Source organism: Hemibagrus wyckioides, linkage group LG24 (genome assembly GCF_019097595.1).
Source record: "Hemibagrus wyckioides isolate EC202008001 linkage group LG24, SWU_Hwy_1.0, whole genome shotgun sequence".
Classification (NCBI taxonomy): Eukaryota; Metazoa; Chordata; class Actinopteri; order Siluriformes; family Bagridae; genus Hemibagrus; species Hemibagrus wyckioides.
The window spans coordinates 20,475,172-20,488,907 of NC_080733.1; the positions used below are offsets into that span (position 1 = coordinate 20,475,172).

At 43.5% G+C, this 13,736-nt stretch overlaps 1 protein-coding gene across 1 annotated transcript; it reads left to right on the forward strand.

Moving 5' to 3' along the window:
• Positions 1-665: 665 nt before the first annotated feature.
• si:dkeyp-113d7.10 (uncharacterized) lies at positions 666-7,084 on the forward strand. Its single transcript, XM_058377969.1, has 4 exons — positions 666-1,182; positions 4,097-4,387; positions 5,036-5,311; positions 5,843-7,084. The coding sequence occupies exons 1-4, from the start codon at positions 885-887 to the stop codon at positions 6,247-6,249; spliced, it is 1,272 nt and encodes a 423-aa protein (XP_058233952.1). The 5' UTR covers positions 666-884; the 3' UTR covers positions 6,250-7,084.
• Positions 7,085-13,736: the final 6,652 nt, after the last annotated feature.

Below are 13,736 nucleotides of genomic sequence, written 5' to 3' on the forward strand. Positions count from 1 at the left end.
GAAAGTCCAGATTTCATTAACTGCCCTTTCAGCTCTGCCACATAAGAAATAAATAATACGAGTAACAGATCTATTTGGAGTTATAACATAAGGATGTTAGGACTGTGCATCATCTACCTTTATTCTAGCGGAGAGGGCTCTAGCACCTGATTCATTCCTGAACAAAAACTGGAAAGAAACACCACAACAAAATTTGGAAGAAAAGTGTTTGATGTTGACGTCATCAGTGAGCGCAGTGCAGGGACGTGCAGAGATGGGCTTCACTGTTAAATGAGTGTTAAAGCAGTGGTCTAATATTTTAATCAGAAAATTCTCACATACCACTAAAGAAACAAATCTTGCAGTGTACCACTGACTATGAGCACTTATTATAGACTGATAGATGCACTTTATTCATTCCCAAGGACAAATCTGGGGGAAAAAAAAAAATGTTTCAATCCTCAGAGATGATTACAAACTGCTTTAACAGTTATTTGTTAGCAATTTACATTTTTCTCACTTATACATCTGTGTATCATCTTACTCAGAGGCCCAGGAGTGGCAGCGCAGTGCTCCGAGGATCTGAACTCACAACATTCTGACTTTTTCTGCTGATCTAACCATCTTCCCTGTCTGGTATGAGGCGGTGTGTAGAGTGTGTAGGATCATGAGGAACACCAAGAAGAAGAAGGAGCAGAAGAAGCAGCAGAAGAAGAGGTGGAGGAGCTTTGTGCATGCACGTTGATGTGTGTCATTACGGCACAATCCCACAGAGGGGTGTGTGTGTGTGTGTGTGTGTGTTGCACAGAAAGGGAAGGCATCACCGTGATGTTTCTCCTCTACTGATGTGTTCCTAAAAGAAGAATGAGAGCAGAGCTGAGTGTCCACTCGGCGCAGGAGAAACGATGAACGGCGCGCTGTACATCTCGTTTTTCCAGGGCCAGCTGGAGTCGGTGCTGGAGCAGGTGGTGCAGCTCGCAGTGACCGAGATCACAGGGACGGTCGGGGCCAGTCTGAGCTCCATGCTCCTGGAGACGGCCCGAAAGGAGCAGGACAACCAGCGGCTCAGAGACACCATCCAGTCGGCGGGGCGCGTGGACAGAGAGCGCGTGGAGAGCTCGGACCCCGAGCCGCAGCATGCCGCCTCCAGGCCCGCCTCCCACCCCGACTCGCTCCGGCACGAGCAGAAACGACGAGCTGTGGGTAAGAAACGGGCGGAAATCTTCAGCTTTCGTTAACACTCAGATGTGTGTGTGTGTGTGTGTGTGTGTGTGTGTGTGTGAGGGTCGGGCTGTGTTTAGGGGAAAAACAATAACACGGTATTTATAAAAAAAAAAAAGCGGAAGCAGGGGGAAGGTCTCTCACATCCAGGGCACTTAAATATGCACCAGAAATTTACATGCCACGAAGCACGAAGTGTGTGTGTGTGTGTGTGTGTGTGTGTGTGTGTGTGTGTGTGAGAGAGATTCCTACATGTTCCTCTGTAAACCACCAATATACACATCCACACAAACACCAGCGAATATAAGAGAAACTTTAATAAATAAACTAGTGTTGTGTTTCAGAGTGTAAATAAATACCACAATTACCACCATGACAGTGCTGGTGACTCATCCTGCACTAATCTTCTGTTTATCCAATTAATTGCAGTCTACAGTGTATAAGCCCCGCCCCAGGGGCGTGTCATGCTTTCTACAGTAGCAGCTAGTTAGCAGTAAACATTGCTCATCAGTCTGTTTTTGGCCATGACTCTACACACACACACACACACACACACACTATTCCCTTTTCCGACTGAGGAAAAATGTCTGTAGTTTATTCATGTGAAAGTGGGTTTGTGTGAGTTCCAGATGTTTACGAGCTTTGGGCTGTCCAGTGCCGCAGCGCCTCGTCATGTGTTTTGTTCGCTCCTGGGTAACGTGAATCCTGAATTAATTGTTAAAAGACATTTTTGGGAGTCTGTACATGATTAATGATGTACACTATATTGCCAAAAGTATTGGGACACCCCTCCAAATGATTGAATTCAGGTGTTGTTTTTCGGGGGTTGGGCTCAGCCCCTTAGTTCCAGTGAAAGTAACTCTTAATGCTTCAGAATACCAAGACTGTGAGCCAGACCTTCTCGTCCAACATCAGTGCCTGACCTCACAAATGTATTTCTAGAGGAATGGTCAGAAATTCCCATAAACACACTCCTAAACCTTGTGGAAAGCCTTCCCAGAAGAGTTGAAGCTGTTATAGCTGCAAAGGGCGGGACAACTCCATATTTAACCCTACGGATTAAGAATGGGACATCATTAAAGTTCATGTGCATGTAAAGGAAGACATTTTGGCCTGGCTCACAGTCTCCACTCTAATTCATCCCAAAGGTGTTCTATGGGGTTGAGGTCAGGACTCTGTGCAGGACAGTCAAGTTCCTCCACACCAAACTCACTCATCCATGTCTTTATGGACCTTGCTTTGGTCACTGGTGTGCAGTCATGTTGGAACAGGAAGGGGTCATCCCCAAACTGTTCCCACAAAGAGCATGAAATTGTCCAAAATGTCTTGGTATGAAGCTGAAGCATTAAGAGTTCCTTTCACTGGAACTAAGGGGCGGAGCCCAACGCATGAAAAACAACACCTGAACTCAATGATCTGGAGGAGTGTCCCAATACTTTTGGCAATATAGTGTATGTGGTTATGCACTTCCTCCTCATTGTACACGTAAGACAAATATCCCACACAGAGACGGTTCAGAACCCACAAACCCCTGTTTAAGAGCTTAACATTGTTTTTCCCAGCCTGCTGTAACTCCTGAGGAACACAGCTCTGCTGTTTTATTGCCTCTACACGTGAACACTGAGATCCTCTGATGGATGTTTAGACGGATTTCCTTCTCATTTTCTGATCTCTTGGGGGTCACAGAGACCACAAGCAGAACCGAACACCATTACCCCAAATAATGTTACGCTACTGTCAGAGATAATCACAGTGCCATAACAGTGGCATAAGGAACATGTTCTTCTCCTGTGCAGGATAACGTCATGTTTCTGTCTCATGTGTAGGAGGAAGCCATGCTAACGCGCTCCAGGATAATCTCAAACTCCTGTGCAGAAGAATGTCACGTTTCTGTCCTGAAGACGTCATGATGCACAACATAACTGTCCAGGAAACATAACGTTTTTATCACGATGCTCTCTCTGAAGTACTGCCTTTCTGCTTGGGATAACATCAGCTTATTATCCAGGATCAGTGACCGTTGGGTCAGGGATATCGATATGTCTCTGTCCAGGAAAACCGGACGTTACTATTGGGTCTGTGAGGTTAGGAGAGAGAATGAGTGCTGCGGATATCACAGGACTCTAATCTCATCTACTGAAACTCTTCCTCTGGACTTTTAACCTCCTTTATATTTCACTTCTCCAAAGTTTCACACCAGGCTGAGTTTGTGCTGATTTTCTGTTTACAGCATTTGTACCTTTCTGACCATCTTCAGCCATCATACACCTGTGTGTGTGTATGTGTGTGTCTTTTGAGTATTTTATTAACACCCTGAACATCATCACTGTATAATATTCAGCCAGTTGAGGCTGTTTGATTGTCTCTTCTCCGCTCTACCGTGCCTCTGCCTGATTTTCTGCTGCCTCGTTGCGGAGGTCAGTCACTAGATGAGCCTGAATATTAGCTGTGGAGGTCAAATACAAGGTTTTTTTTTTTTTTTGAAAAGACAGTCTTATCTTTGACTGTAACTTTGCCGTCTACAGAGACTAAACATCGTTAGATTAATTCACTGATGGGTCGAGGGGACATTCAAAACATTTAGGTGCTGGGTCAGATGCTAAACCACTGGACATTAACATTTGTCTGTGCAAATTATATTTTAAATATGAATTTTTCACAGCGTGTTCGAACGGATGTTTAAATATCAGAGAAAAAGTGACCGCTCTACTGTGTCGTCTATCCTGTCCATACTCTCCTTTCTGTTGATGATGAAAATGTATAGAGAGATGATAGATTTCTGTTTTTCACTTGAATTTGACGTACGCTGTTGGTGTTATTGATAGCTGATGAACTTGTGTGCGTGCGTGTGCACGTGTGTGCGCGTGTGTTTGCGTGTGTGTGCGTTTCCCTGCAGGTCAGCTGAAGGTGGTGATGGAACGTGTGTTGGAGTTTGCAGTGCGTGAGCTCAGTAAGATCGTAGAGGACAGCTTTGACGATGTTCTTCTGGAGCTCAGGAAGACGGAGCGGGAGAACGATGAGCTGATGGAGAAGGTACGTGGAGCGGAGGAGAATGGAGCGGGCGAGACCGAGATGACCAAGCCTCAGGTGGAGCAGGTGGGATCGCCAAACAGCACTAATGTAGTAAAGAACGAGGAGAGAGCGGACGAAAAAGAAGAAGAAACGGAACAGATGCAGAGCACTGAAGGTACCTGTTTCTTTCTCACTTCCTGTCTCTCCGTCTGTCCCACTGTTCCTCTGAGACGCTAATCAGGGCATTGTTTCCCCCGCGTTCATGCTAGCAGCCAGGAGTCACTGGTGTCACTTGTGCTTTGGAAATGGGATGGTCAGATTTCATTCTGTGGACTGTAAATGTTTCTGTACAGGTTCCTGCAGCTTGTGTGTGTCACTGTGTTGCTGTGTTGTGTTCTTGGTCAGTAAAACATTGTCTCCGTGACGTCCTGCACTGTGGCTCTGTAGCTCAGCTGAGGACTGAAGAACTGACCCACAGCTCTGAGGGTGGTGGGATGTGTTTGAAGGTGTGTCGGGACTGAGGGGTGTGTCGGGGTGATATCACGTGTCTGAGGGAGATTAGGAATGACCTAGTTATAATAAATAGTTAGAGGTGTAACTAAGACCTGCTTCAGTTAACAATCACCACTGACATCACTCATACCCACAATGCACTGCTTCACACTTACACTGAAAAAATAGATGATGTTTACATGAGCTCTTAATGATGAAGAGTGCTGACTGAACACACACACACACACACACACACACACAAACAGATTTTGAAGATTAAGAAATCTTTTCTGCTTTTCTGCCTTTCTGCTTGTGTGTGTGTTTGTGTTAGACTCCGCCCCCCCTGCAGTGATCAGCGTGTCTCAGGACTGGGTTCCAGTGCTGGATCAGGTGTTCGGTCAGAAATGGTGTGCTGACATTTGGCCGGTTAAAGAACCCGGAGATGTTAAAGTAGAGCCGCCGTGTTTCTCTCCTGAAGAACCCATCAGACAAGACCCAGAACCACACAGCAAAGATGACCAGTCAGAACGGCCACAGTGGCTGCAGGACGCTGGAGCCCTGACCGTGACCTTTGATGCCCACCAGACCTCAGAGACGAGCCTAACGGGTGAGACACCACAGATAAAGAAAAGCAGACAGACTGGGATGGGCAGACAGATGGGCAGACAGACAGACATGCACACAGACAGACAGACATGCACACAGACATGCACAGACAGACAGACAGACATGCACACAGCCGGACAGACAGACATGCACACAGACAGACAGACGGGCAGACACACACACAGGCTGGTGTGCACACAGACAGATGGGCAGACAGACAGACATGCACACAGACAGACAGACAGATGAGCAGACGTACAGACAGGCATATGGACAGACGGGCATACAAACAGAAAGACAGACATGCAGACAGGTGAGCAGACAGACAGACATGTAGCGTTTGTAATGGCTGCTGCTTTTCCGACATATTCATGGCTAATAAACTCATATTTATTAGTTCATAACCAGTTAATTAATGTTTAACGCTGAGTCAGCATTTCAGTCTGCTGTTCATGTAGTTAGACAGGAAGTTTGGTGCTGTGTGTCTGGGTCATGTGACTTTTTAATGTGCCACTGTGTTTTTGTCCTCTAGGAGATGATGTCCAGTTAAAATCACCGTCGATGCTCCACCGTCTTCTCACGCTCCCATCTCAGCTGTTAGACGGCGAGGAGGAGTCGATGGAGTCGGAGGAGAGTCTGCTGAACGCCATCACCTCGCTGCACGGCGCTCAGACGCCTCATCGGGACGCCAGCAGAGTGGACGAACACGATGGCGCCGAAGACCTGGAAGACCAGGAGGAGGAGGAAGGCCAGGAGGAAGAAGAAACCAAGCCGAGGTCCTGCAGGAGCGGGAGGAAGAACCATGTCTGTAAAACCTGTGGCAGGAAGTTCAGCAGAGCTCACCTGCTCAAAGCTCACCGGCTCACACACAAGGAAGCTCGCTCGCCGTTCTCCAAACTCCACACACACACGTGCACCGATTCGGGGAAGACCACATGAGTGGACGTGCTGGACAGAGAAGCAGGAGATTCCATACCTCTACAATCCAGGCATGTGCTGATGTTACTCCATCGTTTCTCCACCATTTCATCACGATATCACAGCAGAAACATGTCCAGCAAGACATAGGGTAGTGAGGATGGTCAGAAGACTCAGCCATGACCATTCACAGAGTCCTGAATCAACATGGTGTGTTTATTCATGATAATCAGCACTCACCTGAAAAGCTCAGTGTCATGGTACATCGAACAACGAGAGGAGCTTTTCATTCTCCACTTCACGGTGTGTGTGTGTGTGTGTGTGTGTTGCAGGTCAGGAAGTGATCTTATATTTTAAGCGTTTAAATATATTACAGAATAACCAGAGAGACATTCGTGTTGTATTAAAGGCTCGTCTCTGGCTGTGTTTCCATCCAAGTCCAGGGCCGTGTCCCAGATCATCTCATAACGTTCAGTAAGATGCTTACCTTCACACCAACGTGTCCCAGAACCCTGCTTTGACACCTGACTGAGATACACAGAGGTTCCACACTGTTGTATCAGAGCTCTAGAGAGGTGACAGAGGGCAGTAAGAACCTGTCTGGGAAAAATCTGACCAGATAACTAACCGAAACGTTCAGGTTAGCAAGTGCTTCACTCGTACTTTACTGAAGTACTTTACTGACATACTTATTTCATCACTAATGGTGCAAAAGCCACGTCCACTTTCCCCAGGAACAGGACAGCTGATTGAGACTGGACACAGAGCTGTTACTGAAACGGATTTTTCTTTCTGGTACATGGAATGTATCTGGAGTATCTCAGTGGAAGTAAAGACAGTTGGATGGAAACACAAACACGAGGTCATGTGATTAAACCCTCTTTTAATCAGACTGAGAGACGCTCACGAACATCTCAGCGAGATTCTGAGTGTAAATAAATACATAAACTCCACCGTCTTCATTTTTACAGAAATACCTCGTCACACAGACTGGATTTATTCCAGATTCTCGTCGAATCTAAATGAAGAACTAAACGTTCCCATTTCTGCAAACTCTGAGAACTGCATGACTGAATCACTTAGAAAAACACACAACACAATTCATACAACTCCATCATACATCTCCATCATCCATCACACATCCATCATACATCTCCATCATCCATCATACAACTCCATCATCCATCATACATCTCCATCATCCATCACACATCCATCATACATCTCCATCATCCATCATACATCTCCATCATCCATCACACATCCATCATACAACTCCATCATCCATCATACATCTCCATCATCCATCACACATCCATCATACATCTCCATCATACATCTCCATCATCCATCACACATCCATCATACAACTCCATCATCCATCATACATCTCCATCATCCATCATACAACTCCATCATCCATCTCCATCATCCATCACACATCCATCATACATCTCCATCATCCATCACACATCCATCATACAACTCCATCATCCATCATACATCTCCATCATCCATCATACAACTCCATCATCCATCTCCATCATCCATCACACATCCATCATACATCTCCATCATACATCTCCATCATCCATCATACATCCATCATACATCTCCATCATCCATCACACATCCATCATACATCTCCATCATACATCTCCATCATCCATCATACATCTCCATCATCCATCATACAACTCCATCATCCATCACACATCCATCATACATCTCCATCATCCATCACACATCCATCATACAACTCCATCATCCATCATACATCTCCATCATCCATCACACATCCATCATACAACTCCATCATACATCTCCATCATCCATCACACATCCATCATACAACTCCATCATACATCTCCATCATCCATCACACATCCATCATACAACTCCATCATCCATCTCCATCATCCATCACACATCCATCTCCATCATCCATCACACATCCATCATCCATCTCCATCATCCATCACACATCCATCATCCATCTCCATCATCCATCACATATCCATCATACATCTCCATCATCCATCACACATCCATCATCCATCATATCTCCATCATCCATCACACATCCATCATCCATCTCCATCATCCATCATACATCTCCATCATCCATCATACATCTCCATCATCAATCACACATTCATCATACATCTCCATGATCCATCACACATCCACCATACAGCTCCATCATCCATCACACATCCATCATCCATCTCCATCATCCATCATACATCTCCATCATCCATCACACATCCATCATACATCACACATTCATCATCCAGCTCCATCATCCATCATACATCTCCATCATCCATCATACATCTCCATCATCAATCACACATTCATCATACATCTCCATGATCCATCACACATCCACCATACAGCTCCATCATCCATCACACATCTCCATCATCCATCATACATCTCCATCATCCATCACACATCCATCACACATCTCCATCATCCATCACACATCTCCATCATCCATCACACAATCATCACATCAGGGATGTGGAGATTTATGCAAAGTTTCATTGTTACATCTCTCTCTCTTTATCTTTCTCTCTCTCTCTCTCTCTCATTCTCTCTCTCTATCATTCTCTCTCTCTCTCTCTCTCCCCTCCCCCCACCCCCCTGGCTTTATACATAGAGTTGTGTAGAGTGTCTTCCTGTTCTCGCTGTGCTTCAGCTCTGTGACCATGACGCCTCCTCAGCTGTCTGACCTTTTCATCACAGGTTTTTACCACAATATCATCCTCCTCCTCCTCTTCCTCCTCCTCATTATTATTATTTATTTTGTTTTGAACAGATTGAGCTCTGGCAGTAAAGCGATAACAACCAGCTAGCGATAGCGCCTGAGATTCATACAACGTTAGGAATAAATGTAAAGACAGGAAAAAAACACGACTGTTAAAACATACGATACCACGTGCTAGCGCCGGTTCTGTTCGATCCAGTCCACTTTTATTTCTATAGAGCTGTTAACAATGTCTCAAAGCAGCTTTACAGAAATATAAGAATCTAGAATAAAAATTTACCAGGTTGTGTAACAATGTAAAGCGTCTAACAACAACAATAATAATAATAATAATAATAACATGTTTTGAATATTGCAATATATGGTACAGCTGATTATTGGCACATGCTGTGTTCTGGGAGTTTAATAATAAATAATTATTATTCCAGATTAATGAAGAGTGAGATTAGATGTCAGTGTGTGTTGAGGAGAAGGTGAGGAGTTTGAGAAAACGTGCTCTCAGACTGAGTGCCGAAGCTGGAGGACGATGCGAGAGTGACGTTACGGTGGCGTTTCTCAGATGTTTCTCCGTACGTGATCTTCAGTACTCTGAGCTTCAGTACTCTGAGCTTCAGTACTCTGATCTTCAGTACTCTGATCTTCAGTACTCTGATCTTCAGTACTCTGAGCTTCAGTACTCTGATCTTCAGTATTCTGATCTTCAGCGTCTACTGTCAGCTGTTTCCCAGCAAAAAAAGTAGAACATGAACACCAGCTGCTTCCACTTAGTTTGTAATGAAATGAAATAATAAGATTATTATCAGGAAATCTCGGCACAGTTTGATCTGCATTTTAATCTGCCAGCAGCTCGAAGAGAAACTTCCAGAAGGACGAAACGTCATGTATTTACATTATCAGTGCTTTTGTATCATGAGCGGTTTCATGTTCGAACCTTGGAGCTGTAATGAACCACCTGACCATTATAACCATCAACTTTATTACCATTACCAGTGAGGATCCTGGAGTAAAGCAGATTGTTCCGGCGTTTTGTTAGAACAGACCATTTTGCACTTTCGGTTCTTTTTTCCACACAGACGTACCTCATTGTGGCGTAAAGTCCTCGTAGCTCATTACCTCTCAACACAGGGTGATTATTTTAGCATTTAGCATGTTTGTTTTATCTCATTTATGTTTGTATGTTTTTATAAAAAATGTCATTTGGATATCAGACAGGTTTTATTCTGAAATGCACTGGTCAAAAAAACAAAAGAAAAAAGCTAACGGAACAATAGATTTTTATAATGGACTTTATAATCCACTCAAAGACAAACAGAAGGTATGAATGAAGTCTCTGTGCTTAAGCCATGCAAAATACACAAATCTCCAAAAGGCCAATGATTTTATTCTGTACATTTTTGTAATCTCTAATCCTAACTAACCATGGTTTTTATTTTATTTTATTTTATTTTTTTATTTTCATACAGTATTCCTCATGAAAATAATGTCGGGCTTGATTAATTTTTTCTTTTCGACCAGTTTATTCAAAAAACTTTTGACAAAACATTTCGAAAACATTTTCGAAAAAGACAAAATGTGCAAATATTTCCAAATAATCTTTTAAATGATGATTTAAATGTTTTTAAATTAAAATGGTGAAATGTGAGCTGAGGAATGTTTTTAAATCTGCACTAAATGAGATTAGAGCAATTTTCAATATTTTTAGGAATTTACCTTCATGCCCCCCACCCCCCAAAAAAAATTACACTTGCAATTGTTCCTGTCTGCTTAAACATTTTACTTTTATGTACAAACAGCCCTCTCCAAAAAGTATTGGAACACAAGCGGTTCCTTCATTTGTTCTTTACACTACAGCTTCATTTCCTGATCTGTACATCTCAACGTGTTAAACACATTAGAACACCACACCTTTGGTGCCAGACCACCCAACTTTAGATGAGCAAAAGTATTGGGACATATTGTTGAAGTAAGACTTAATATATTGGTTGCATTTCCATCAGCTGTAATAACTGCATCTGGTCAGAGACTCCGACGTCACTAAACTGCTGCTCAGATTAAGGTTAAGGTCGGCTGATTTGTCAGTTTGTATCATATGGTATGGTCTCGATATTTCCAGAGGCAGATTATAAGACCTTGATGCTGCCCTGTGGAGGTTGGGTGATGTCACTGACTGCTGCTTTCGTCGCTTTCATCTTTTTATTGTAAAGAATAAAACAATGTGTTCCAATACTTTTGAAGAGGACTGTGTTTTTTAATAAATAAATAAACAAACAAAATTCACTCCTTGTCTAAGGTTGTAGATGATGTGATTTGTTGAAATGTATTAATGACTTATGCAACAAAGATTTGTCCTTAACTAAAAGAAGCTTGTTTTTGTAGGAGACCTTCTTCACCTTCATTTTGATGTTCTGATTTTTGTTGGAATTTGGGTAGTTATTTGTGTGAAAAATAAATAAACGAGTTATATATTAACTAAAATTATTATAATTATTGTTTTAATTGTATCTTTAATCTCTGTGTAATAATTTGTAGCAGTGACGTGTAATAACGTGTAACAGTGACATTTAACAGTAACATGTTACAGTGATGTAACAGATTGGTGTAACAGTGACGTGTTACAGTGACGTGTAATAGTGATGTGTAACAGTGCTGTGTAATAATGACATGTTACAGTGACGTGTAATAATGACAGAGTGCAGACAGTAGAATGCATGTAATTGTGTTACAGTGCCGTGTGTTACAGTGCCGTGTGTTACAGTGACGTGTTACAGTGCCGTGTGTTAAAGTGCCGTGTGTTACAGTGATGTGTGTTACAGTGATGTGTGTTACAGTGCCATGTGTTACAGTGATGTGTTACAGTGCCGTGTTACAGTGCCATGTGTTACAGTGCCGTGTGTTAGTGACGTGTTACAGTGCCGTGTGTTACAGTGATGTGTGTTACAGTGCCGTGTATTACAGTGATGTGTGTTACAGTGATGTGTTACAGTGCCGTGTGTTACAGTGACGTGTTACAGTGACGTGTGTTACAGTGACGTGTTACAGTGCCGTGTGTTACAGTGACGTGTTACAGTGCCGTGTGTTACAGTGACGTGTTACAGTGATGTTACAGTGATGTTACAGTGCCGTGTGTTACAGTGACGTGTGTTACAGTGATGTTACAGTGCCGTGTGTTACAGTGATGTGTTACAGTGATGTTACAGTGATGTTACAGTGCCGTGTGTTACAGTGATGTGTTACAGTGATGTTACAGTGCCGTGTGTTACAGTGCCGTGTGTTACAGTGACGTGTGTTACAGTGATGTTACAGTGCCGTGTGTTACAGTGATGTGTTACAGTGACGTGTTACAGTGACGTGTGTTAGTGACGTGTTACAGTGCTGTGTGTTACAGTGACGTGTTACAGTGACGTGTTAGTGACGTGTGTTACAGTGACGTGTGTTACAGTGATGTTACAGTGACGTGTTACAGTGATGTGTTACAGTGACGTGTGTTACAGTGATGTGTTACAGTGATGTGTTAGTGATGTTACAGTGACGTGTTACAGTGACGTGTGTTACAGTGACGTGTGTTACAGTGACGTGTGTTACAGTGACGTATGTTACAGTGATGTGTGTTACAGTGGTGTGTTACAGTGATGTGTTACAGTGGTGTGTTACAGTGACGTGTGTTACAGTGACGTGTTACAGTGACGTGTTACAGTGCCGTGTTACAGTGATGTGTTACAGTGCCGTATTACAGTGCCGTGTTACAGTGATGTTACAGTGATGTGTTACAGTGCCGTGTTACAGTGATGTGTTACAGTGACGTGTTACAGTGCCGTGTGTTACAGTGACGTGTGTTACAGTGATGTTACAGTGCCGTGTGTTACAGTGATGTGTGTTACAGTGATGTTACAGTGCCGTGTGTTACAGTGACGTGTTACAGTGACGTGTGTTACAGTGATGTTACAGTGACGTGTGTTAGTGATGTGTTACAGTGATGTTACAGTGATGTGTTACAGTGCCGTGTGTTACAGTGATGTGTGTTACAGTGATGTTACAGTGACGTGTTACAGTGCCGTGTGTTACAGTGACGTGTTACAGTGACGTGTGTTACAGTGACGTGTGTTAGTGATGTTACAGTGATGTTACAGTGCCGTGTGTTACAGTGACGTGTTACAGTGACGTGTTACAGTGCCGTGTTACAGTGCCGTGTGTTACAGTGATGTGTTACAGTGCCGTATTACAGTGCCGTGTGTTACAGTGATGTGTTACAGTGACGTGTTACAGTGCCGTGTGTTACAGTGATGTGTTACAGTGACGTGTTACAGTGCCGTGTGTTACAGTGATGTGTTACAGTGCCGTGTGTTACAGTGATGTGTGTTACAGTGATGTTACAGTGCCGTGTGTTACAGTGACGTGTTACAGTGACGTGTGTTACAGTGATGTTACAGTGACGTGTGTTACAGTGACGTGTTACAGTGACGTGTGTTACAGTGATGTGTTACAGTGACGTGTGTTAGTGATGTGTTACAGTGATGTTATAGTGATGTGTTACAGTGCCGTGTGTTACAGTGATGTGTGTTACAGTGATGTGTTACAGTGCCGTGTGTTACAGTGATGTGTGTTACAGTGACGTGTGTTACAGTGACGTGTTACAGTGACGTGTGTTACAGTGATGTGTTACAGTGACGTGTGTTACAGTGATGTGTGTTACAGTGATGTTACAGTGCCGTGTGTTACAGTGACGTGTTACAGTGAC

Coding starts and splice junctions, on each gene's coding strand:
- si:dkeyp-113d7.10 (XM_058377969.1), top strand. CDS start 885: ATGAACGGCGCGCTGTACATCTCGTTTTTCCAGGGCCAGCTGGAGTCG. Junction 1,183..4,096: donor GCAGAAACGACGAGCTGTGG/GTAAGAAACGGG, acceptor GTTTCCCTGCAG/GTCAGCTGAAGGTGGTGATG. Junction 5,312..5,842: donor CTCAGAGACGAGCCTAACGG/GTGAGACACCAC, acceptor TTTGTCCTCTAG/GAGATGATGTCCAGTTAAAA.